Genomic DNA, 26,999 nt, shown 5'->3' with positions numbered 1-26,999 from the left:
AAAGGTAGATATACAATGAAGAAGAAAAGATGGATTTGATGGAGGTGCTGGTCAGAGGCTCTGGGAGGGGGAGGAAGGGTTGGGATGAGGAGAAAATTAATTCAGCAGATTTCAAAGACAAGCAGTGTTACACGAAAAAATGGAATTGTTTCTTTATAAGTCTAAAACAGAAAATATGGTAACTTTGAAAATTAAAAGAGCTACTTCTATTGTGGTTGTCATTAGTCAATAGTATAATGTGGTATGGGACTTACCATGATAGTTTTGGAATACATTCATAAATAAGATTTTAATGTCTTGTTAAATTTGGAACTGATAAGGCATTCTGGGTGCACAAGGCTAGGGCAGGGATTTATAAACATACCTGGAAAGGCATAGCTGAGATAAACGGACATAAAGTGAGAGGAAAAAAATAGCATATCTAGTCATTTCACTGCAAATATATTGAATCAAGTGTTAAGATGAATTTACAGTGAAATGACTAGACACACTAATTTTGTTCTCTCACTTTATGTCTAGAGAGAGAGAGAAGCATACATTTGTCTGTCAACCTATCTAATCTAGTATCGTATTTTAATGTATCAATACTTGGAGAAAAAGCTAACAGTAAACCAATTCTTGACTGGCATGTGAAACAGCTACTTTTCAAAGTCCTTTTCTTCCTATTGAGCTCTAATTTGACAAATGAAAAGTCAGGCACAGTAAACAATACTGCATTTCTATCTTGCTTTCTATAATATGTAGCACAGCAGCTGGTGTAAATACACAATAAACACATTTAATGATACTGTAGAAGATAAGAGTGTGAGATATTTTGAATTCTGACTACCAGTTCCTGGCTTTGTGACCTAGAGTAAATGATGTGATCTCTCTGTACCTTAATGTCTTCATTTGCAAAATGGGGGTCATTATAATGCCTACCTCATGGAGTTGTTGTGAGCATTAAATTAGTTAATTCATGATCTGAGTGCTTGGCATATATTAAGCACACAGTCAAATGCCAGTTAAGGATTAAACAGTGACCTTAAAGAGGCAGCATTCAAGGAACACTAGGAAGTGGCTTCATCCAGGAAAAGGTTGTGACTTAAATATATACTAAGTGTGTGTATGTGTGTGTGTGTGTGCAGTCACTCAGTTATGTCCAATTCTTTGCCCCGACAGCTCCTCTGTCCATGGGATTTCCCAGGCAAGAATACTAGAGTGGGTTGCCATTTTCTTCTCCAGAGGATCTTCCCTACCTAGGAATAGAACCCATGTCTCCTGTGTCTCCTGCTTGCCAGGTGGATTCTTTACCACTGAGCCACCTGGGAAGCCCTATATGTTAAGTACATTTGGCCAAAAAAAGAGTCTTGGCTATAACTCAGATATTTGATTGTATTGGCACAATTTCTGTCGCCTATCTGACCCAACTTTCCAGAAGATCTTTATGGTAAAGCATACAACCATCCATCCTAGTGGCCATAGTTTTATCTCTGGCCCAGGCTAAGAACTCCCTTCCAGCTTTATCCTACCTTGTCAAGATCAAACATAATGCTCTTGCAGAAAAGCTTCATTCTTCTTTACCACCCTAATTAGGATTAAAGATTGCTAAATTCTGGTGGGAAGAGCTTCGCTGCTAGGCTTCCTGGCAGCCCACACTTCAAGGCAGCCCATGAAAGCATGGGAAGGTGACTTTTCTCTAGGAGGCTCTGGTAAGACATACACAGTTCATATAGCCAGGATCATTGTAAAGTCACTGTTGGGGTGCTGTCACTGCCCACAGACTGTAGCATGTAACAGGTACTAATAGACTATATGGAAATGAATTGAGAGCCTGTCCTCAACCCTCTTTACTTCAATCCAGAAGTGTCCCAGATGAGCCAAAAGCCTCATCGCTGTATTTACTGACCCAAATGGCCCCAATGGCATTCCTCACCGCCTTACAAACCCTTTCACTGCACCTTAGACCTCTTGTAACTGCAAATTTCCCCTGAATCTTCAACTTCTTTCTGAATGTCTTCTTCCTTTTGCTGCATAAGCTGAAAACTTGCTCTCTCACATTTCTTCAATATGTCTCTCAAACAGAGGATGTCTGATTCTCATATCCTTACAAGAGGTGGAGAAAGTACTCCTCTGGACCCCTGTCACTGCTTCCAAACCATTTCTCCTTCTTCTTTCAAAAAATCCAGCTCCTTTGAAGTTCTAGTCATGCCATTGTACCACCCTGTATCAGCATCCCTAAAAGACAGCATACAGATGGCACAGTTGTATGCAGTTAATTTGAAGATGATTTAATAAAGGGACTGCAGTGTTGACTCTAACCCTAACCCTAGGGTGGGGGTTAGAGTTTTCACTCTGTACAGTGGAAAATTCTAGTATAATTTATAGTCAGCCCTCCATATCCATGATTCCTTCATATCTGTGTTTCCTGCATCCATAATTTCAACCACCTTCAGTTCACAAGTACAGAAGTGCTTATTACTGAAAAAGCTCCATATATAAGCGGATTGCCACAGTTCAAACCTGTGCTGTTTAAAGGTCAACATATTTACAAAGATGTGAATGAGGTAAGGAAGGCACAAGAGGTCATGCAGCGACTCAGGTTAGTATCAGTGGAACTATCATCATTCCTAGGCCTGATGAACAAGGAAAGGGAACGCTGGCACCCAGAAGGAGAGAGATGTGTAGCCAAAGCCACGTTGAAGAGCAGAGATCTTGAGTTCAGGGACACAGCCTCCCTCCATCCAATCTTCTGAGGATCCCCATTGGCCAAACCCAACCAGAACCAGAGGGCAAAAAAACCCACTTGGTTTAATCTAGGTTTGAGCTCCCATGGCACTGAGCGTGATGGAGAAATGTGGATCTGGAGGAACAGATGGAACATATCTAGCTTAAAACCAATGCTTTTGGTGGGGGAGGGGGGGACTTCTCTGGTAGCTCAATGGCTAAGACTCTGTACTCCCAATGCAGAGGTCCCAGGTTCTATCCCTGGTCAGGGAACTATATCCCACATGTGGCAACAAAAATAGAAGACCCTTCTTGAGTGCTGCAACTAAGATCCAGTGCAGCCAAATAAATAAATACCCCTTTTTAAAAAATGCTCTTTTTGGTTGCTATCATCTTCCAACCTCTTACTCTTTGACGACGTGAACTCCTAGCTCATTTTCTTCCTCTCCACCCCTTAGTGACCTCAGCAACCATTTGGGTGTGCATCCTCACCCCGTGATCTTTTTCATACATTCATACTGTCACACCCTAACTACTACCACCAACAATAACAATATTGGCTTCAAGCATCTCATTTGCTGACCACCACCTCTTATCTCTAAAGTTCGCTGACTCTTTTCATTGCAATTTTTAAACAATTTTTAGGCCTCCAATCCACTGACTTTATACTCTTCCATGATTCATCCACAGTCCCACCTCCACCCCCCGTCTTCACTTTCCACTGTATCCAGAGAAAACTCCATGGAACTCACTCCCTTGAAAAGAACCTCTCTAATGTATTCACCCGTCAAAAATTTAACTCTGGTTAAAGCCAACTGTTCACCTTTTCCAGCGGGGGCGAAAAAGGGGGGAGACATAAAATCATGCCAACTGGTTTTTCTCTATATTTGCTATCTCAAGCTACAAATGGGTATCCCAATCCACTCAGAAATCCTAGGCTGATCCTGGTAAGTATGCCAATTACTCTTCTAGATGCTTAATTCATCCATTCTTTCTTCTTGAGCTCCTCATACTCTTCTGCACCCACGTCTCCACACCCTTCTCTATTCACCACCAATTCTACAAACCTCCCAGTACTGCATCCACATCCCTGCCCTCCATCCTGTAACCATGGAATAAGGGTCCCTCCTACCAAAGCCCAACCACTCCCTTTGTCCTCAAGATTTCAACCCTTTTCATCTTTAAAATAAATGCATTACAGGACTTCCCTGGTAGTCCAGTGGTTGGGAATCTGCCTGACAATGCAGGCGACATAGGTTCAATCCCTGATCCGGGAAAATTCCACATACCACAAGGCAGCTAGGCCCGTGAGCCACAGCTGCTGAGAACACACTCTAGAACCCGAGAGCCGCAACTACTGAAGCCCGCGTGCCCTAAAGCTTGTGCTCTGCAACAAGAGAAGCCACTGCAATGAGAAGTCTGCCTACCACAACTAAAGAGTAGCCCCCACTTCCCGCCACCAGAGAAAACGCATGCACAGCAATGAAGACCCAATGGAAACAAAAATAAAAATAAATAATTAATTAAAATAAATAAATGTGTTCCTATTCTCATTCCCTTTCTTTCCTGCATCAATTTGCCTCTACTGGATCATTTTTAACATCAAACGGAGTTGGTGATGGACACGGAAGCCTGGCGTGCTGCAGTCCATGGGGTTGCAAAGAGTCAGACACAACTGAGTGACTGAACTGAACTGAATATGACAATTAACTCCCATCTTAAAAAATATTTTCCTTATATTAGGAATTTAGAAAGATGGTAATGACGACCCTATACATGAGACAGCAAAAGAGACACAGATATAAAGAACAAACTTTTGGACTCTGTGGGAGAAGGCGAGGGTGGGATGATCTGAGAGAATAGCACTGAAACATGTATATTACAATATGTGAAATAGATGACCAGTCCAAGTTCAATGCATGAAACAGGGCACTTAAAGCCAGGGCAGTGGGACAACCCAGAGGGATGGGATGGGGAGGGAGATGGGTGGGGAGTTCAGGATGGGGGACACATGTACACCCATGGCTGATTCATGTCAACGTGTGGCAAAAACCACCACAATATTGTAAAGTAACTGGCCTCCAATTAAAATCAATAAATTAATTTTTTAATGTTTCCTTGACTACAAATTCTCCTCCATTTCCCATCCAATTCATCCGTTCCTCTTCAAAGGCAAACCTGAAACAACTATGTACAGATGCTGCTTCTCTGCATCTCCCAGTCTCTCCTCTGCCCATTTCTATCTGCCTTCCACTACCACCATTCCACGGAAATGCTGCTCCTGTTTAGACTGCCAGTGACTAATTTGTTCCCAAGTCACTTGATGTGATCTATCTGCAGCTAACTGGGCTCCTATTCTTGAGTCATTTTCCTCCTGTGGTTTTTGTGGACACCATTTTTCCTGATTTTCCTTCCTGGCTCCCTGGCTTATCCTTCTCCATCTTTCTTCTTTGCTGGCGCAATCTCCTTAACTGGATTTCTAAATATTAATGACCCCAGACTCTTCTCTACTCTGAGCTGTCTAATATATTAGCCATTGGCTAATGTCAATGTATCTATTTAAGTTTAAAATAACTGAAATGAAATAAAAGTTCAGTTCCTCCATCACACTAGCCACATCTCAAGGGCTCAGTAGGCAAGTGTGGCTGGTGGACAACATGGACACAAAACATTTCCGTCACTGCAGAAACTTCTGTTGGACCTGACTGACCCAAATTCCTTCCCTAGGTGATCTCACCCAGCTAGTCCCACGGCTTTAAACACCATCTATATGTTGAATTTGAAATTTATACCTCTAGCTCTAACCCAGACTTCAGATTTATACGTAAAGTGCCTAACTGACACAACCACTAGAATGTTTAACAGGCTATTCAAACTAACATCCAGAACAGAACACTTCACTGTCATCCCCTCCTCCCCTTTCTTTACCCACAAAAGCTTGTTTCTCCTCCTGTCTAGTCCTGGCATGACACCATCCAACCAGTTTTCAAGCCAAACATCTAGCAGTCACCTTGATTCCCAATATCTAATCCATCAATGAGTCTTACTGACTCTATCCATAAAATATATGTCAAATCTACCCTCTTCTGCCTCCCACTGTCATCTTCCTTGTCTAAGGTTTTTGTCTGGATCAGTGTCCTTCTCATACACGATCCCCTGCACCGAAACCTAGCACACAGCATGTGTGCATCAAATATGTTGAAAAAAATTAATAAGTACAAGGCTATTTAATAGTGCAAAATAATCTTACTTTTAAAAATATTCATGAATAATACTTGTTAGAGAAATTTTAGAAAACAGATTTAAGAAGATAATAAAAATCACTTCCAGGCAGACTTTACTTAGGATTGATTACGGCTCAATATTATTATTCAGTTTATCAATTACTAATACATTTTCACACTTTCATACACTTTACCTCTGTGCATTTATCTGCATTGTCAGTGCAGCTTACCTCCCCAAAAGAAATTTTTGTTGCTCCTTCCTGGTCAGTCCAGCCTTTTCTGATTAATCCAGTATAGTTTCTTGACCTCTTAATTATATTCCATGCCTGTCAAGCCCACAGGACTCAGCTCACACAGCAGACATTTATTGTGTTTGGGAGTTCCCAACTTGGTTTCTGTCCCTGCCTGCCACTCAGCTCCTCCCTGTGTCCTCAACTTCCTTGTCAGCCTTAATTCAAAATAACCAATAACTCCAAACAATGTCTACTACTCCACCTTCTTTGATTCTAGGCATTTATTGGTAGTCACTAAAACGCTTGATTACCCTCTATTCATCCCACCTGCAACTAAGTGTGGCCAAGCTGATTTTTCGTACAGGTAATTCCAGTAGTGAGGAGACGGGTAGCAGGGAATGCAGGGGTATCTCCTGGGGCTTGGGTTCTAGACATTATCAATATGTCCAACATCTGCATTGCCTGTGTCAGTTTACAGCACCACCTCAGACATACGATCTCCGCAGCAATCCAAACACTATTATTTGCCTACCCAACAATTCTCTCTCCTCCACCCTCCTCCAACTTCCTCCTCTCCAAGAGAATGTCCATTTTGTTCAGCACCCACCCTACACCAAACAGCCAGATACAACAGGTGAGTTGTATGTCATCCTCCATCCTACCCCAGCCAGCTTTGTGGTCTCATTCCTTTGATGAGTAGGCAGGTGATATAAACAAGGCCAGATAGTGAAAGTCTTCTGTGAGAGGTTCTGGAAAAGGTTTCCTCCCTCTTAAACAAACTAACAAACAAGGGCCTGATAACAAGATAACCTCTTGAAATCTGGAGACCAGATATAATTTCTGAGACCACTAAATACCTGCTTTTAAGTAGGAGGGGAAACAGTGTTAAGCTGAAGCCATTGCTGGGAATGGCAGAGCGGGCAGATGAAAGAAAACTAGATCCTTTGTAATGGTCTTAAGCTGTTGTTCATACTGAGCCAGAGGCTCTACCTCTGGACTTTCATCTATGTATTTGTAAGCCCAGGGGATTCTGATGCCATCAAAATCTGACAGGCACTGACTTCCAAACCCACAATTATAAAACTTCACCACCACTACCAGCTAAGTAATCTTAAGCAATTTAACTTTTATAGAATCCTTTTCTTTATCCGTAAAGTGCAAAAATAATATCCACCTTATGACCTTATTGTGAGGATACAGCGTTAAGAGGATTTGATAGACTACAGGAAGTGCTGCAAGGTCCATTAGCCAAAAAATGATGCCACAGAGTTCCTAAATACTTCCCAAACTTGCCTGCTGATAGAAATAGACGGATTGGTTAGATGAGTTGATCTTAGGCCTCTCCCCTGGAGATTCTGTTTCAGTAGCTCCCTACTGTACCCTAGGCGTCACATTTTTAAAAACACTGTTCTAGGACCTAAGCAAGTTTGAATTTAGCAAAGGAATGTGTGAAAATGTTGCTCAGTCATGTCCTATTCTTTGTGATCCTGAGGACTGTAGCCCATCATGCTCCTCTGTCCATGGAGTTCTTCAGGCAAGAATACTGGAGTGGGTTGCCATTTCCTTCTCCAAAGGATCTTCCTGATCCAGAATCCAGGGAAGGAACCCAGGTCTCCTGCATTGCAGGCAGATTCTTTACCATCTGAGCAATCAGCGAAGACCTAGCAAAGGAATACACAATGTAAACTCCTATGCAGCAGGAGCTGGGGTTTCCACTGTCTAAATCTAAACCTGCCACTATCTCACTTGAGCAAGCTGTTTAACCTTTCTGGACTTGTTTACTCCTCTGTACACTTGTCCTATCTAACCTACAAGTCCACGGGGAACTGAAGACAAATTACCCATGGGATGAAGGGGTTTCTCCCAGTATTTTTATATTGCTGTAATGGGAATTAAGTAAACACAAAATTAAGCAAAATTGAGATAGGGGAGGTGTTGCCTTTATGGTAAAATTAACTGAATAGGACGATGCCATCTCTAGCCCGCCACCTTGAGCCCCTGAGCATCCACTCCTCTCAGGATCACGGTGTAACCTGAGGTGATCACCTACTCTGGTCACACTGTTCGAGATGTGTGAAAACGTCTAGAAAAGTAAAAAGTCTGAGCGTTGGGAAAGAGGAGAAATACGAAGGCCCTAAATTCAACTTTCTGTACCAAGGTACCTTTAACTGCAAACACTTTCAGTAGTAGCTGCGCATGTGCAACAGAAACATTTCTCTCGGCGTTTCATAAAAAAAAAAAACGGCGATGTATGCCATTGGCCTCAGGTGGAAGTCACAAAGTTGGTAAAGCTGGAACACCTGCTAACTTGGGCGCTCCGGGGTTCTTTAGAGCGCACAGGTAGCGTGTCAGTCTCATGCGCTGCAACCAAACTTCTCCAGGGTGTTAATCCGTGAATTTCAGTTTATGCACTGGCTATTTGTTAGCAGAAACCCGCCCCCCACCACCCCGCCGGAAGCCAGCGGAGCGGTCTGAGCCCGGGCTTCCGCCTCTGGCCTTGAACTCCTCCCACCTCAAGCAAGCCACACCCACCAAGACGCCCACTCTTCGAATTTGAGTCTCCGGAGAGCCCGTAGTTTTGAACTCTGACCGCTCCTCGGCCGGCACCGGGATAGCACGCATGCGTATTTTCTTTGAATGGGTGGTGCCCTTATCCTCGTGGCGGCTGCAGGAGCCCTGGCCTTGCTGCTGCTGGCAGTGCGGCTGTGGGTAGTCCTGAGTCCTCGCGCTCCTGTGCCTCGGCGGTCTCTCAGCCTCTTGGTGGTGGCTGGATCTGGTGAGTATACGGGCCGTGACTGGCGGACTAGGGTCGGGAACTACAAAACCCAGAGTCCACCGCGGCGCTCTTCGCAGCGCCAGTATGACTTTTTGCAGCTTTGAATGCTGAGATTTGTAGTTTGCGTGATTGGCTCAAGTCAGCCCAACCTGGGCAAAACGCTGGTTTGTTGTCAAAGTGCCTCAAGCCGCGCGTTTATTGACAAATGCATAATTTACACTTATCTATAATAAGCTTTTCTGTAGCGTATATTTTTCTAACAAAGTAAGTATCAGTTACCAAAGATGACACAGAAGCCTGTTGATGCAACATGGAATTTCCCTGAAAAATATTGTTTTGCATTATTAATCTAGACATTTGGGATTTAGGAATCACAGTTGCTGCATGAAAAACAAGACAAACCGAATCGTCGCATTTATAAGTATACATATACAAACTCCAGTATTTTGGCCACCTCACGGGAAGAGTTGACTCATTGGAAAAGACTCAGTGAACTCCGGGAATTGGTCATGGACAGGGAGGCCTGGCGTGCTGCGATTCATGGGGTCGCAGAGTCGAACACGACTGAGCAACTGAACTGAACTGAACAGATATACAAAATCTGCGAGTGTAGAAGCAATTACCTACCAACAGGAGAACAATACACACCTCAGGATATTGTGTCAGGGAATGAACAACAATCTGTACAGTCAGATAATGCAATCTAAACGGATTCGGCCAGCTCTGTAGGCGCTTACAACTTTAAATGGACAGTTCTGAGAGCCATACACACCCACACTATGTACATACAGAAATGCCAGAAGATTGCATCCAGAAAGATTAATATTTATAGTATTAGCACGTGTTCCAAACCTATGTTCACGTGTAATTCATTACTTTATTCCCTTAATGTGTTTTGAGCCATGGGAGAGAGGGCAGGCAATAAACTAAGCCCTGAAAATAACAAACCTGATTAACACTACTTGTCATGGAGTGCTGACTATGTACCAAGCACCGAAAGGTGTGAGGGAACAGCTGTGAATGAAATGGAGAATATAGAAAAACTAACAGAAAACAAAAAACAGAATGGATCCTTACTGCAATGAGAAAAGTGCTGTAACCTGGGAAGTAGAAACTGCTATGTAAGTTCACACTGGGCATCACTTTATCTGAACCTGAGGCAGGAGGCTTCCTGGAAGAAGTGATGTCTAAAGGGATACTTGAAAGATGACTAAGAATTAGCCAGACAAGGGGGAGCTGGGTCTTTGAGGTCTGGAAAGGTGTGTAAAGAAAGCCATGGCACTTGGAAGGCCAGACGTGAGAGAGCACTCCTGCAGTGAGTTGGATGTGGGGAGGTAATGATTGGAGAGGGTATTTTAACACCCCCCAAACACACACACATAGAGCAAGGGACACTACTCCACTGCATTCTACCATGTAGTCATTAGGATCACTTACCTCTAAATTAACATAATACTGGAGTTAAATGACATCTCTGCTGCTATTGCTGCTAAGTCACTTCAGTCATGTCTGACTCTCTGTGACCCCATAGACAACAGCCCACCAGGCTCCACCGTCCCTAGGATTCTCCAGGCAAGAACGCTGGAGTGGGTTGCCATTTCCTTCTCCAATGCATGAAAGTAAAAAGTGAAAGTGAAGTCGCTCAGTCATGTCCGACTCTTGGCCACCCCATGGACTGCAGCCCATCAGGCTCCTCCGTCCATGGGATTTTCCAGGCAAGAGTACTGGAGTGGGGTGCCATTGCCTTCTCCAATGACATCTCTGCCACTTAATAATTTGGTGATCTTGGGCAAATTAGTTAACCTCATTGAACCTTCTATTTCTACTTTGAAAAATTTGAGTTAGGATGAGAGAGTAAATGTGGTGGTAAAGTGCTTAGCAAAGTGCTTGGCAGATAGTAATGCATTTAATAAGTGATGACTTTTGATAGTCCTAGTAGCAAAGGAATCTTTTAAAGAATTTTAAATGGAGAGTGACCCAGTTGAATCTGAGCTTTCACAAAGATCATTCAGCCTGCATTATCACGAGAATGTCTTGACAAAGACTGAGGTAGGGAGACAAGTAGTAGCCTTTTGAATATTTCAGGTGACAGGTGACAGCCTGACTGGGGTTGATGAGTGAGGGGATGGAGAAAAGTATATACATTTAAGTGAGATTTGGGAGATAAAAATCACTAGAATTGTGGATTGGAAGTGGAGGGTGATGGGAAGGTGGGCTCAAGAGTGATGTCTGGGTTTCTGGCTTGAGCAGATAGATGGAAGAATGGATGTTCGAGCCATTCACTTAACATCATGAGATTTGGCAGACTGGGAACCAAAACTAAAATTGAGAATTTGTCAGGCAGGCGGTGCCCTCTGTCATTCGAACCATTGAGGGTATGAAGAGTCAAGGACCTCCAAAAGTCATCCAAACCAGAGAAAGATTTGTAGTTAGATAAATAATTTAATAGTTCATGTCCAAAATTTAGGATGGGAAGGCATTTTCCTTGTCTATCCTGAATATGAAAAAATGCTTAATCTTACCATAATGTATCACTTGTTTAAAGAATACCAATCAAAATTATTATTTGTCTTTGAAATACTATGTTTCAAAGACATGTGACCTGCTTAGACAATTTCAGATGTAATATTAAATTGTCTGTCATTGGAGGTATAGCAGTAACAAAATAAAAGCCCTTGCTATCATGGTGTTTACTGTCTACTGGGACTAGGGTGGGGGAAACCAAAACAGAAAAAGTGAATAGACTGTATAGTTAGTTATAGGCAATAAATACTATGAAGTAGAGAAAGGAAGTTGCATTTTAGATAGAATTGTCAGAGAAAGCCTCCTTAGCGAGATGACAGATACCCAACAGCAAGGAGGCCAGAGTGGCTGGAGTACACTGCATAAGGTGGGGTAGAAGCAGATGAGGCCCAGCCCATCCTAGCCCAGTCGCTCAGCCGTGTCCGACTCTGCGACCCCGTGAATCGCAGCACACCAGGCCTCCCTGTCCATCACCAGCTTCAGGAGCTCACTCAGACTCATGTCCATCGAGTCAGCAATGCCATGCAGCCATCTCATCCTTGGTCATCCTCTTCTCCTCCTGCCCCCAATCCCTCCCAGCATCAGAGTCTTTTCCAATGAGTCAACTCTTCGCATGAGGTGGCCAAAGTACTGGAGTTTCAGCTTCAGCATCATTCCTTTCAAAGAAATCCCAGGGCTGATCTCCTTCAGAATGGACTGGCTGGATCTCCTTGCAGTCCAAGGGACTCTCAAGAGTCTTCTCCAACACCACAGTTCAAAAGCATCAATTCTTCGGCGCTCAGCCTTCTTCACAGTCCAACTCTCACATCCATACATGACCACAGGAAAACCATGGCCTTGACTAGACAGACCTTAGTTGGCAAAGTAATGTCTCTGCTTTTGAATATACTATCTAAGTTGGTCATAACTTTTCTTCCAAGGAGTAAGCGTCTTTTAATTTCATGGCTCCAGTCACCATCTGCAGTGATTTTGGAGCCCCCAAAAATAAAGTCTGACACTGTTTCCGCTGTTTCCCCATCTATTTCCCATGAAGTGATGGGACCAGATGCCATGATCTTTGTTTTCTGAATGTTGAGCTTTAAGCCAACTTTTCACTCTCCTCTTTCACTTTCATCAAGAGGCTTTTTAGCTCCTCTTCACTTTCTGCCATAAGGGTGGTGTCATCTGCATATCTGAGGTTATGGATATTTCTCCCGGCAGTCTTGATTCCAGCTTGTGCTTCCTCCAGCCCCGCGTTTCTCACGATGTACTCTGCATATAAGTCAAATAAGCAGGGTGACAATATACAGCCTTGACGTACTCCTTTTCCTATTTGGAACCAGTCTGTTGTTCCATGTCCAGTTCGAAATGTTGCTTCCTGACCTGCATACAGATTTCTCAAGAGGCAGGTCAAGTGGTCTGGTATTCCCATCTCTCTCAGAATTTTCCACAGTTGATTGTGATCCACACAGTCAAAGGCTTTGGCATAGTCAATAAAGCAGAAATAGATGTTTTTCTGGAACTCTCTTGCTTTTTCCATGATCCAGTGGATGTTGGGAATTTGATCTCTGGTTCCTCTGCCTTTTCTAAAACCATCTTGAACATCAGGGAGTTCACGGTTCACGTATTGCTGAAGCCTGGCTTGGAGAATTTTGAGCATTACTTTACTAGCATGTGAGATGAGTGCAGTGGCCCAAGAGCTTACAAAAAGTCTTTTATTCCATATGAGAAGGGGAGCTCTTGGAGGGTTTTGAATAGAGATAAATAATTTGATCAACCCTTTTTAATAGGATCACTCTAGAGGCTGTGTTGAGAATAGACTATATTGGGTACTCAAATAGACAAGGTCAGTGAGGGGAATAGACCAGGAAGCTATAGTCATAATCCATGCAAGAAAGGTGTGGTTTGGATCAGGATGCTTGCAAAGGAAGTTAGGGGTGATTGCATTCTGGGTACATCTTAAGATAGAACTGAGAGGATTTCATTCCCAAAGAATAAATCTTAATGAAAGAGTGAAATGGAAGACAAAGCCCATCATTTTAATGACCTGATTCAGTAACAAGGTTAAATTTTCAAAGAATGTATTCAGTGAAGGTTTCCTTTAAAGGAAAAAAGACCATGAAAGCAGGTAAAATGAAGTCTTAACTACAGTGGAAGATGTTATGTATATTAGGTTTTATCCTTAATTGTCCCAGCTGTGAAAATAAGTACCTACTTTGCAAACTACCACACTTTTGCAAAGTTAAAAACAAAAATTCTAAGATGAGTATGAGATGTGTGAATTACTTGCATAAGAAGATGGGTGACAAGTTATGGACAGAGGTGCCTGGTGGGCTACAGTCCATGGGGTCACAAAGAGTTGAACAGGACTGAGCAGCTAACACTTTCATTCACTTTCACAGAAAGAAATGGGTGACAAGTTATTGAGTTACAGTATGATTCTAATTCCCATTATATTTACTCTGTACTGACTATTTCTATATCTAATTCCTTCTGAGATCTAGGGAGTAATCTTTCTGTTTCTACTATAAGAAAATACATGTGCTTCGAGAAAACACATACTTAATTTGTTTGATTATCCTACTTGTTTGTTTGTATCACTATTGAAAGCTTTCTTACAACAGGGGGAGCTTTGTAGCAGGGGGAGCTTTGTAGCATGACCAGAAGCAAAGAAGAGGTAACAAATAAGATGAACACAGAGAATGTTAAAGACATCAACCTGGCTGAGGCCAAGGGATTGTGCAATTAAATAGATATGATAGGGCTCATTCTTAAGAAGTTCAGTTGCCTTGCTTAATTGGCATATAGTTAATGAGATAAATATATTTTTTTGATTTTTTTCCCCTGAAAGAAACCTTAATGAACACGGTTGATTTTTAAATTCATGGTTTTAAAATTAAAGTGGTAAAATTTTGGAGATTGTACGATTTCAGAAATTGAACACACAGTGGTTGGGTGAAGTTTGGTAAGTATTTGAGGACCTGCAGAGGGCTGAGACTTCTGTTAGGAGGTGTTGAACAAAAGTCTTCCTTAGAAAGATCTGAGCCCTGGCAATCAGCGCTCATGCCTGCCTAATATTACTTCACAACATGGAAGCCTTCAGCAGCTGCTTCCCATTTTCCAACCTACTTTGCTGACCTTACTTCACCTTCATCTTTCTTCCCAGTGTTCGCACCAAGCCTTGAACACCCATCCCAGATCTTGTCTTCTCATGTCCTAATGATGCCACCCCACCCAGTGGCATCCCTATACCTGTCTGCCCATTAGCTTCACTTTTAAGTCATCTCAGCCTTTACCAGGGATCTTCTCTATGCTGAGGGCATTGCTTTTCATAACAGTTTGCTTGTCTGTCCCCCTCATTTTAATGTTTTTTGCTATCTTGCATCACTCTTTATATACCTGTGTGTGTCTTGCCCCTCTCCCATCAGACTTCTTGATAACAGGACCTGTGTCTTATACCAGGCTTCCCAAGTGATGCAGTGGCCAAGAATCTGCCTGCAATGCAGGAGACTTGAGACACAGTTTTGATCCCTGTGTCAGGAAGGTCCCCTAGAGAAGGAAATGCTAACTCTCTCCAGTATTCTTTGCTGGGACAATCCCATGGACAGAGGAGCCTGGTGGACTACAGTCCATGGGGTCGCAAAGAGTTGGGCAGGACTGAGCCACTGAGCACGCACAGTACAGTGTCTTATACTTCTTTGTACCTTCTTCAGCTAGTATAGTAGCACGACTTACTGCTGGTACTGATTTTATTTTTATACATCTATTATCCTCTTCCCCCATATAGAAGTAATATTTCTACAAGGGCACAGATTATTGTTTCCAGATATTCCTTCTGTATTTTGAGAAATGCACAAAAGTTAACATTAGGATAACATCATCAGATGGATATGTCCATTACAAGTTTCTTCATCTTAGGTCTTCCAATATTTTTTCCAGGTGGGCATACCACTGAGATCCTAAGGCTGCTGGAGAACCTGTCCAATGCTTATTCTCCTAGACATTATATCGTTGCTGACACTGATGAAATGAGTACCCATAAAATAAATTCTTTTGAACAAATTCGAGCTGATAGAAACCCCAGTGCAACGGTAAGTAATAATTTCTACGTCTAAGAAAGTTACAGGTTGTATATTGAATTTCATTCTCTCATGAAGCAATCTCATGGCACTTCAGTGCCCTGCTCACACAATACAGTCACATGTTTATTGCTGATGAAAAATAGTGCCTATACTACCCAAAGATAAAAGCTTCTTTCAAATAAATCTTCAGATAAAAATGGTTGCTAATTTCTTATATTCTTTTCTTTTAAATGGAATTTTTTTTTTTTTTTGGTAATTCCAACTGCAAAAATTTTTTGGTAATTCCAACTGCAAAAATTGTTTTATTTATAAGTACATACATTAAAGCATCCAGTTCATGTGCTTATTGGCTCTTTGTTAAAGTTTTTTTTTTTTTTTTTGAAGAACACACCAAAGTGTAATTCTTTTTAATATTTATCTATTTATTTGGCTGTGCTGGGTTTTAGTTGCAATGTGCAAACTCTTGGTCATGGCATGTGGGATATATTTCCTTGACCAGGGATTGAACCTGAGCCCCCTGCATTGGGAGCATGGAGTCTTAGTCACTGGACCATCAAGGAAGTCTCTCATTAAAGTTCTTTTATCAATGTATTATGTGTATTGATAATTTATCTGTTACTACTGTTTATCCTTCCAATTATATCTGTATCTGCCTTTAAAATTACTTCTCAACTCCTCATTGCTCCCTTCATTTTAGCATTTTAATCAGAATTTGGAGTAAATTGAAAAAAAAGTAAAACTATTTTATCAAGGAAAGAAACCAGAGCTGTTCTTCGTTAGATCGTCTCCATCGTTCCCGCTCTCTGGTACCTGCCTGGCCATGGAGCTCCAACAGGTAGTTCAGGAATGGACAGACAACCCAGCTCAGGCCACTCAAAGTGTTCCTCTGGGCTCTTTGGACTTGAGGACCCTGAGAATGGAAATAGTCTTTCTTCAGGTGCTTCAGCTCTATAAAAGAGAAAACTTGGAGAAAAGCAGTCATGTTTTCACCTGCTAGCTAAAGACAGACTGCAGCTGGAGCAAACTATGAAGTTAATATACAGGAAGAGCAAGATGGGAAAGCAGATGCTGAGTCTTGCCTTCAGTTACTCTAGAGCTGCCCTCATATGGGCCCTATCGTCGTTATCTTTCTTGGAAATCAGGATGCACTAATGGGTAACTCACCCTCTGCTGACCTTTATAGCTAGTTAAACCTTGTTTTAGTTACGATTTGGTCACTTCTAAGTGTCATCCCTCGCTGTGTGCATGCATGCTAACTCACTTCAGTCGTGTCTGACTCTTGGCAACTCTGTGGACTGCAGCCTGCCAGGCTTCTCTGTCCATGGGATTCTCCAGGCAAGAATACTGGAGTGGGTAGCTATTCCCTTCTCCAGGGGATCTTTCTGACCCAGGGATCAAACCCATGTCTTAAATCTCTTGCATTGGCAGGTGGGTTCTTTACTACTAGTGTAACCTGGGAAGCCCCTGATCCCTCACTTAAGTTCAGTTCAGTCGCTCAGTCATGTCCGACTCCTTGCGACCCCATGAACTGCAGCACACCAGGCCTCCCTGTCCCTCACCAACTCCCGGAGCCTACCCAAACTCATGTCCATTGAGTTGGTGATGCCATCCAACCATCTCATCCTCTGTCGTCCCCTTCTCCTCCTGCCCTCAATCTTTCCCAGCATCAGGGTCTTTTCAGATGAGTCAGCTGTTCGCATCAGGTGGCCATCCCTCACTTATGCACTACTAGAATGTGTCCTTGGAAGATACCCATTAAACAAGATTGAAATCCACCTGCTATTATTCAGCCACAGTGAAATATGTGGTATGGGATGAGCCAAAATGCTTCATTTCTGTTTCAGGACTCAATACTGCGTTAGTTTCCTAGTGCTATTATAACAAAGTACTATACACAGGGTGGCTTAGAGCAACGGAAATTTATTCTTTCACTTCATTTGTAGTTATTATAAAATAATGGCTGTATTCTGTACAATATATCCTTATAACTTATTTATTTTATGTGTAGGAGTTTAATCCCTTCTCCGACTTGCCCCTCCTTCCTTCCCTTGCCCCAATGGGAAGCACTAATTCGTTCTCTGTATTTGTGATTTTATTTCTTTTTTATTATATTCACTAGTTTATTTTTTAGATTCCACATGTGATATTATACAGTATTTGTCTTTCTCTAACTTACTTCGCTTAGTATATATGCTCCAAGTCAATGCATATCGTTGCATTTGGCAAAATTTCATTCTTTTTATAGCTGAGTAGTATTTCATTGTGCGTGTGTGTGTGTACACTACATCTTCTTTATCCATTCATCTGCTGATGGACACTTAGGTTCCTTCTGTATCTTGGCAGTTGTATATAATGCTGCTATAAACCTTGGGGTGCATGTATCTTTTTGATTTAGTGTTTTTGTTTCTTTTTTCAAATTCCAGGAGTGGAATTGCTGGGTCATATGGTAGTTCTATTTTTAGTTTTTTGGGACACCATACTGTTTTCCACAATAGCTGCACCAATGGACATTCTTACCAACAGTGTATGAGGGTTCTTTTTTCCCCACATCCTCACCAACATTTGTTACCTGTGTTCTTTTTGATGACAGCCAGACAAGTGTGAGGTGATATCTCATTGTGGTTTTAACTGACATTTCCCTGATCATTGGCCATCTGATCTTTTCTTTGGAAAATTGTCTGTGCAGATATTCTGCCCCTTTTTTAACCAGGTTGCTCGGCCTTTTTTTTTTTTCTTTTTTGATATTTGAGCTGTTTATATATTTTTGGATATTAGCCCCCTATTGATCATATATTTGCAGATGTCTTCTCCCACTAAGTAGGCTGTCTTTTTATTTTGTCAGTGTGTTCCTTTCATGTGCACGACCTTTTAACTTTCATTAGGTTCCATTTGTTTATTTTTGCTTTTGTTGCCTTTTTTTAGGAGACAGATCCAAAAAACACTGCTACAATTTCTGTTGGGCATCTTCTGCCTATGTTTTCTTCCAGGAGTTTTATGGTTTCTGGTCTTACATTTAGGCCTTTAATCCATTTTGAGTTCATTTTTTCTACCTGATGTTAGAGAATGTTCTAATTTTATTCTTTTATATGTAGCTATACAGCTTTCTCATTGCCACTTGGTTAAGAGACTGTCTTTTCTTCACTGTGTATTCTTGCCTCCTTTATCCTAAGTAATCGACCATCAGTGTGTGAGTTTATTTCTGGGATCTCTGTTCTGTGCCATTGATCCGTGTGTCTGTTTTTGTGCCAGTACCATACTCTTTTGATTACTGTAGCTTAATGGTATAGTCTGAGGTCAGGGAGCACAATTTCTCCAGCTCTGTTCTTTCTCAAGATTGTTTGGCTGTTTTGTTGTCTTTTGTACCTCCATACAAATTAAAAAATTTCTTTAAGTTCTGTGAAAAATGCCATTGGTCGTTTGATAGAAATTACATTGAACCTGTGTATTGCCTTGGATAGCATGGTCATTTTAAGGTTATTAGTTCTTGCAATCTATGAACGTGGTATACCTTTACATCTGTTTATGTGGTCTTCAATTTCCTTCATCAGTGGCTTATAATTTTCCAAACACAGGACTTTTTCCTCCTTAGGTAGGTTTATTCCTTGGTATTTTATTCTTTTTTGTGCAGTTGTAAATGGGATCGTTTCCTTAGTTTCTCTTTCTGATAGTTTGTGATTAGTGTGTGGAAGTGTAGCAGATTTTTGTATATTAAATTTTGTAGCCTGCAGTTTTGTTGTATTCATTGATGAACTCTTAATAGATTTTCGGTGGTATCTTCAGGATTTTTTGCATATAGTATCATATCATCTGCAAACAGTGACAGTTTTACTTCTTTCCAGTTTGGATTTTTTAATATCTGTTTCCCTGCTGATTTCTGTGGATAGGACTTCCAACACTGTATTGAATAAACATGGTGAGAGTGGACATTCTTGTCTTATTCCTAATTTTAGAAAAAAATGTTTTCAGCTTTTCACTTTTGAGTATGATCTTAGCTGAGGACTTGTCATATATGGCTTTTATTATGTTGAATTGTGTTATCTCTATGCTCATTTTCAATATCATTAATAGATGTTGAAGTTTATGAAAAAGTTTTTCAGCATCTATTTAGATGATTATATGGCTTTTATGCTTCAGTTTGTTAATGTGGTGTATCATATTTATTGATTTGCAGATATTGAAAAATCCTAACATCCTGGAATAAACTTCACTTAATTGTAGTATATCATGCTTTTAATGTATTGTTAGAGTCAGTTAGAGCTAGTGTTTCACTGAGGATTTTACATCTATGTTCATCAGTGATCTTGGCCTATAATTTATTTTTTGTGGTATGTCTGTCTGGTTTGGGTGGCAAGGTGATGCTGACCTCATAGAATGAGTTTGGAAGTGTTCCTTCCTCTGCACATTTTTAGACTAGTTTGAGAAGGATAGGTGTTGACTCTTCTCTAAATGTTTGGTGGAATTTACCTGTGAAGCCTTCTGATCCTCATCTTTTGTTTGTTTGGAATTTTTCAAAAATCATTGATTCATTTCCATTTCTGGTAATTGATCTGTCCATGTTTGTGTATCTTCCCGATTCAGTCTTGAGAAGTCATGCAAGAGTTTTAGGAATTTGTCCGCTTCTAAGTTGCCCGTTTTGTATTGCCACATAGTTGTAGCAGCCTCATGATTCTTTGTAGTTCTGTGGTGTAGGTTGTAGCTTTTTTTTTATTCCTGATTTTATCGATTTGGGCCCACTTTCTTTTTCTCCTTAATGAATCTGGCTAGAGGTTTATCAATTTTGTTTATCTTTTCAAAGAACCAACTCTTAGTTTTGTTGATCTTTTCTATTGTTTTTTAGTCTCTCTTTCATTTATTTCCACTCTGACCTTTATAAGTTCTTTTTTTCTGTTAGCTTTAGGTTTTATTTGTTTTTCTCTTTCCAGCTCCTTTAGATTTGAGACTAGGTTTCTGATTTGAGATTTTTCTTGTTTCCTGGGGTAAGCTTGTATAGCTGTAAATGTCCATTTTAGAACTGCTTTTGCTGCATCCCAAAGGTTTTGGATCATTGTGTTTTCATTTTCATTTGTCTTCACATTTTTTTTTTTCCTTTTCAATTTCTTCAGCAATCCATTTATTGTTCGGTAGCACAGTGTTTAGCTTTCACGGGTCTATATGTGTTTTGAAGCTTTTCTTTTAGAGTTGACTGTTGGTCTCATAGCAGTGTGGTCAGAAAAGATGCTTGATAGTACCCTAGTTTTCTTAAATTTATCAAGGCTTCTTTTGTGTAAAGCATGTAATGTATCCTGAAAAATGTTCCATGTGCACTTGAAAAGAATGTGTATTCTGCTGCTTTTAGGTGGAATGTTCTATAAATACTCCTAAGTCCATCAGGACTATTGTGTCATTTAGGGATAGTACTTTTTTTAATTAATCTTCTATCTGGTCTGGATGATCTGTTCATTGATGTGAGTGGGGTGTTAAAGTCCCTTACTATTATTGTTGATTTTTCCCTTTGTCTGTATTTCTTTTATGTATTCAGATGCTCCTATGTTGGGTGCATATGTTTATATCTGCTTAGAGCAATCTCTGGATCATTATGTAATGTCCTTCTTTGTCTCTTGTAACAGTGTTTATTTTAAAATCTATTTCTTCTGCTATAAGGATTGCTACCCCAGCTTTCTTTTGATTTCCGCTTGCGTGGAATATGTTTTTCTATCACCTCATTTGTAGTCTGTGTGTATCTTTAGATCTGAAGTGCATCTCTTATAGGCAGCTTTTTTTTTTTAACCACTCATTGTCTTTGATTAGATCATTTAGTCAGTTAAATTTAAAGTAATTATTAATATGCATGTTCTTATTGCCATTTTGTTCATTGTTTTGTAGGTCTTTCTTGTTCTTGTTCTTCTTTTGTTCTCTCATGATTTGATGACTGTGTTTAGGATTAGGTTTGGATTCTTTTTTCTTTTTGCATGAGATATATATGATTAAACTCATGATCTCTTAATTTCAACTGCATTTTAACAACTTTGCATTTGTATTCTCCTCCCCTCATGATAACTGTTTTAGATACCAGGTTTTACCAGGAGTTGTTTCATGTATCCCTTATCTGATTATTGTGGATATAGATGGTTTTACTTTTGTCTTTAACCTTCCTGCTAGCTTTGTTCATGGAAAATTTCCTACCTTTTTCTGTATTTTTGCCTTTGTAAGTGAACGTGAAAGTCGCTCAGTCCTATCCAACTCTTTTCAACCCCATTGACTGTATAGCCCATGGAGTTCTCCGGGCTAGAATACTGGAGTGGGTAGCTGTTCCCTTTTCCAAGGGATCTTCCCAACATAGGGATCAAACCCAGGTCTCCCTCATTGCAAGCAGATTCTTTACCAGCTGAGCCACCAGGAAAGCCCAAGAATACTGGAGTGGCCTATCCCTTCTCCAGTAGATCTCCCCGACTCAGAAATCGAACTGGGGTCTTCTGCATTGCAGGCAGATTCTTTACCAGCTGAGCTACAGCCTTTACTGATTAATTTTTTCCATTCGTATTTTCATGTTTCTGGTTTCTAATTGTGACCTTTTCTTTTTCACCTAGAGAAGTTCCTTTAACATTTCTTGTAAGTTCCTGTAACATTTCTGGTTTGATGGTGCATTTTAACAAGATTAGTTTTTCCAATCCATGAGCACAGAATATCTTTCTATTTATTGGTGTCTTCTTTGATTTCTTTCATCACTGTCCAATAATTTTCAGTGAACAAGTCTTTCACCTCCATGGCTAAATTTATTCCTAGGTATTTTATTCTTTTTGATGCAGTCATAAATGTTATTGTTTTCTTAATTTCTCTTTCTGATAGTTTGTTAATAGTTGTAGAAATACAAAAGATTTTTGCCTATTGATTTTGTATCCAGAACTTTGCTGAATGTGTCTCTTAATTCCAACAGTTTTTTGGTGGAGTCTTTAGGGTTTTCTATATATAACATATCATAGCACCAACAAAAAGTCACTATTTTGTTCTTTTCCAGTTTAAGTTTTGTATAACTTGTCTGTTATACATGGCCCCAATGTGTTATTTTTGTTATGGAAATATAACTTTGCAGGCTTTCTGTTTCTTTTAAAACCAGTGTAACTAAGATATTTTTCTAAGAACATGTTTAATTTTGGTAACTTTGCAAATATTTTGGCATTAATATTTTCATAATATTCTCTTGCTGTTTTTTTAATCTGTGCTATAGCGTTTGCATATTTTCCATCTCTTTTGAGTTTTGTGTGTCATGATGTTTTAAATGTGTCTTTTATAAATGACAAAGTATAATTTTAAAATTCAAAACTGAGAATCATTGTCTCTTAACAAACATGTTTGGTAGATGTATGTTTATTTTGGTTACTAATATATTAGATTTATTTCTATTTTATTTGATTCTTTCTACTTACCATTTTCTTTGAATCTTTTTTTGTTCCGTTTCTGCCTTCTGTTTGGATTGAGTTTTCATTGTCCTCCTCTTATCCTGGAATGGAAATTACCCTCTTCTCTTGGATATTTTCTTTAAACTGTTAATACAGATATCCAACTTAAAATCAAAATCTTATTATTTCCAGTATTCTGAAAAAAAAAGAAAAGGCTTTTAGAATATTTTAACTGTGAGCACCACCTCCCATCCTATATGTTATTCGTCAGAGTTTTGGTTCTACTTTGTTTTTACTCCACTTATATTACTTATTACTATTATTTTATGCAGTTTGTATTTATTTAGATGTATGTGGTATTTTCTTTCCTCACCCTCACTACTCCTTTCTTTTGGATCCACTATTTTTCTTCTAGAAATATATATATATATTTTTTAGTTCTTTCATGGAAGGTCTGTAAGGGATTTATTCTTTCCATTTTGTTTGTTTGTTTGAAAATATGTTTGGGTTTGGCCCTCCTTTGATTGCATTCTGTATTTAGAATTCTAGTTTGAATTTTTCCCTTAATAACGGTGAATTTGGCATTCATTTATTTATTTAACAAGTATTTATTGCATTCCCATTGGGTGCTAGGGATACATTAGTGAATAAATTACAAGTGTCTCTTCCTTTATGGTGTCTATATCTCAGTAGGGGGATGATAAACAAGATACTTAAGTAAAATGTATAATTTGCTAATGATAAATGCTAAAGAGAGAAGTAGAGCAGTAAGGGAACAGAGAATATTGGGGAGTTGAAGGGAGACTGCAGTTTTTGGTAGAGTAGTTGGGAAAAGTGATATGTGAACCAAGACTTGATGGAGGTATGGTGCAAGGCAGCCTGAGGAAAGCCAGTTCTTGAAGAGGAAACAATAACTGCAGTGAAGCGTCCTGAGACAGAATTGTACCTGGCATATTTATGAAACAGCAAAGGAAATCAGTGTGGCCAAAGCAGAGTAAGCAAGAGAAAGCTCAGTAGGTTACGAAGCCATAGCCGTCAAAGTGGGGATAACAGGGTCAGATCTTTTAAGACCTTTTGTCCATTTTTAATCTTAGGTTTTTTTCCCCCCATGAGTGATGTGGGGAACCATTGGGAAGTTTTAAAGGGGAAAGATGTGATCTGGCTTATATTTTAATAGGATCATTTTGGGTGCTGAATACACTAAAAGGGGCAAGGGCAGAAGCGAGGAAAGCAGTTTGGAGGCCATTGCAATAATTCAGGTGAGAGACCAGCATGGCTTGGACAAGGATGGCAGTGGTGGGTGTGATGGGAAACAGTCAGATTCTGGACATACTGTGAAGGAAACACTAATAGGATTTCCTGGCAGGCAAGGTGTGAGATGTGGAGAAAAAACAGAGTGGGAGGTGACATCCAGATTTTTGGCCTGAGCTACCAGGAAAATGGAGCTGCCATTCATTTACATGAGGAAGACTGCATGAGAGAACAGCAGGCCTGAGTGTAAGATATCTGCAAATATATAAGCAAGGAGGTTGGCTGTGCAGTTAGATGTGTGAGTCTGAAGTTGAAGGAAGCTGGTCTTCAACACGAATTTTGGAGTCACCTGTGTTTACATCAGCTAAGTTCAGTTGCTCAGTCGTGTCTGACTCTTTGCGACCCCATGAATCGCAGCACGCCAGGCCTCGCTGTCCATCACCATCTCCCGGAGTTCACTCAGACTCACGTCCATCGAGTCAGTGATGCCATCCAGCCATCTCATCCTTGGTCGTCCCCTTCTCCTCCTGCCCCCAATCCCTCCCAGCATCAGAGTCTTTTCCAATGAGTCAACTCTTTGCATGAGGTGGCCAAAGTACTGGAGTTTCAGCTTCAGCATCATTCCTTCCAAAGAAATCCCAGGGCTGATCTCCTTCAGAATGGACTGGTTGGATCTCCTTGCAGTCCAAGGGACTCTCAAGAGTCTTCTCCAACACCACAGTGAAAAAGCATCAATTCTTCGGCGCTCAGCCTTCTTCACAGTCCAACTCTCACATCCATACATGACCACTGGAAAACCATAGCCTTGACCAGACGGACCTTAGTCGGCAAAGTAATGTCTCTGCTTTTGAATATACTATCTATGTTGGTCATAACTTTTCTTCCAAGGAGTAAGTGTCTTTTAATTTCACGGCTGCAGTCACCATCTGCAGTGATTTTGGAGCCCAAAAAATTAAATCTGACACTGTTTCCACTGTTTCCCCATCTATTTCCCATGAAGTGATGGGACCAGATGCCATAATCCTCGTTTTCTGAATGTTGAGCTTTAAGCCAACTTTTCACTCTCCACTTTCACTTTCATCAACAGGCTTTTTAGTTCCTCTTCACTTTCTGCCATAAGGGTGGTGTCATCTGCATATCTGAGGTTATTGATATTTCTCCTGGCAATCTTGATTCCAGCTTGTGCTTCTTCCAGTCCAGCATTTCTCATGATGTACTCTGCATAGAAGTTAAATAAGCAGGGTGACAATATACAGCCTTGACGGACTCCTTTTCCTATTTGGAACCAGTCTGTTGTTCCATGTCCAGTTCGAACTGTTGCTTCCTGACCTGCATATAGGTTTCTCAAGAGGCAGGTCAGGTGGTCTGGTATTCCCATCTCTTTCAGAATTTTCCACAGTCAAAGGCTTTGGCATAGTCAATAAAGCAGAAATAGATGTTTTTCTGGAACTCTCTTGCTTTTTCCATGATCCAGCGAATGTTGGCAATTTGATCTCTGGTTCCTCTGCCTTTTCTAAAACCATCTTGAACATTAGGAAGTTCACAGTTCACGTATTGCTGAAACCTGGCTTGGAGAACTTTGACCATTACTTTACTAGCGTGTGAGATGAATGCAACTGTGCAGTTGTTTGAGCATTCTTTGGCATTGCCTTTCTTTGGGATTGGAATGAAAACTGACCTTTTCCAGTCCTGTGGCCACTGCTGAGTTTTCCAAATTTGCTGGCATATTGAGTGCAGCACTTTCACAGCATCATCTTTCAGGATTTGAAATAGCTCTACTGGAATTCCATCACCTCCACTAGCTTTGTTCATAGTGATGCTTTCTAAAGCCCACTTGACTCAAAACAAAAAACTGTGATATCACCCAGGGATTGAATGTAGTTAGAAAATAGAAGACCGCTAAGCACTAAGCCCAGAGCACTCTAGGTTTCAGATATAGGGTAGCTGTTACTGTTGTGAAGTTATCAGCCATCAGTTTGTTGTCCCTCATTAGGCCTCTGCTCCGGAACCTGGGGAGGGCAACCCAAAACCCAGCGCTAGGTTTCTGGCATCATTATGTCCTCCTCCCAAGCTCCAGGGTCACAGACTGCTCCCATTTCATTTTCTTCTTGTTTCTAGCAAGCAGAGATTTCCCTTCTTTCCAGTTTTGATAAAATTATATTTTGTTGTGTATCTTGCAGCATTTTAATCCATTTATAGAAGGGTTTGGGTCTTCGTTTAAGTCAAAGTTTTAATGTATTCTCTGTATAGATGCCTATTCTACACTGTCCATATTAATGTGTTTAGTACACCTAATAAATAGCACCTCCTACCTATTCAATTTTCCTCACTCTTTAAAATCTGGTATAATTGTACCAACTGCAGTTTCCTAGCAGTTGATAATACTCCTGCAGTTAAAGTTCTTGACTGTCTCTTTTTAGTCTAATTTTTTTTCAGACTTCTTAAGTAAACCAGAAACTCTGTACCACTTTAAAGCATTAACAATAATTGCACCCTGTGCCTTGGTGGGGTGTCTCATCCATATCACTCAGAGCACTTTAGGAATAAAAGTGCATCAAGTCCCACTTGGTTCTGGTAAGAAGCCAAAACGTACATTTTCAGCACAAGCCCGCTCTTCTAAAAACATAAAGAAGACCTTCCCAGAAACCAGAAGATACAAATGACCTATTGTTAATCACATATTGTTGCCCAAGTCGCATAGGAAGTTTCTACTGTTTGGTAATAACTTAGTGTAATATGGAATTTCTAAATATTTTTGTTAGTTTTTAGAAAAATATTTAAATGTTAATATTTGTCTATTTATAATAGATATAAAAATCTAACAGATTTTAAAGCTAAATTTTATGTTA

General features: G+C 40.4%; 2 protein-coding genes across 9 annotated transcripts in view; one reads left to right on the top strand and one right to left on the bottom strand.

Annotated features, from left to right (window-relative positions):
- Positions 1–8,636, bottom strand: part of TLCD4 (TLC domain containing 4) — a 115,527-nt gene extending 106,891 nt beyond the window's left edge. Inside the window, exons 1-2 of one of the 3 annotated variants that reach the window (XM_060400907.1) lie at positions 8,326–8,636; positions 6,161–7,824 (exon numbers count right to left, since the gene is read on the bottom strand). The gene's annotated coding sequence lies outside the window, so the exon portion shown is untranslated. Of the gene's footprint in view, positions 1–6,160 lie in introns of all 3 variants that reach the window. The other 2 variants (XM_042251199.2, XM_060400906.1) reach the window with 2 other exon arrangements.
- Positions 8,637–8,705: 69 nt separating this feature from the next.
- ALG14 (ALG14 UDP-N-acetylglucosaminyltransferase subunit) overlaps positions 8,706–26,999 on the top strand; it is a 126,290-nt gene continuing 107,996 nt past the window's right edge. For all 6 annotated transcript variants that reach the window (XR_009596980.1, XM_042251219.2, XM_060400931.1 and 3 more), the window contains exons 1-2: positions 8,706–8,939; positions 15,381–15,532. Coding sequence is in view for 5 of the 6 variants with exons in the window: in XM_042251219.2 (XP_042107153.1) it covers positions 8,801–8,939; positions 15,381–15,532 (291 nt within the window). In the remaining variant the exon portion in view is untranslated. The remainder of the gene's footprint in view (positions 8,940–15,380; positions 15,533–26,999) is intronic.

This window comes from Ovis aries, chromosome 1, assembly GCF_016772045.2.
Source record: "Ovis aries strain OAR_USU_Benz2616 breed Rambouillet chromosome 1, ARS-UI_Ramb_v3.0, whole genome shotgun sequence".
In the NCBI taxonomy this organism is placed as follows: Eukaryota; Metazoa; Chordata; class Mammalia; order Artiodactyla; family Bovidae; genus Ovis; species Ovis aries.
Note: the sequence above shows the minus strand (reverse complement) of the source record. Positions and strands in the feature narration are given on the sequence as shown.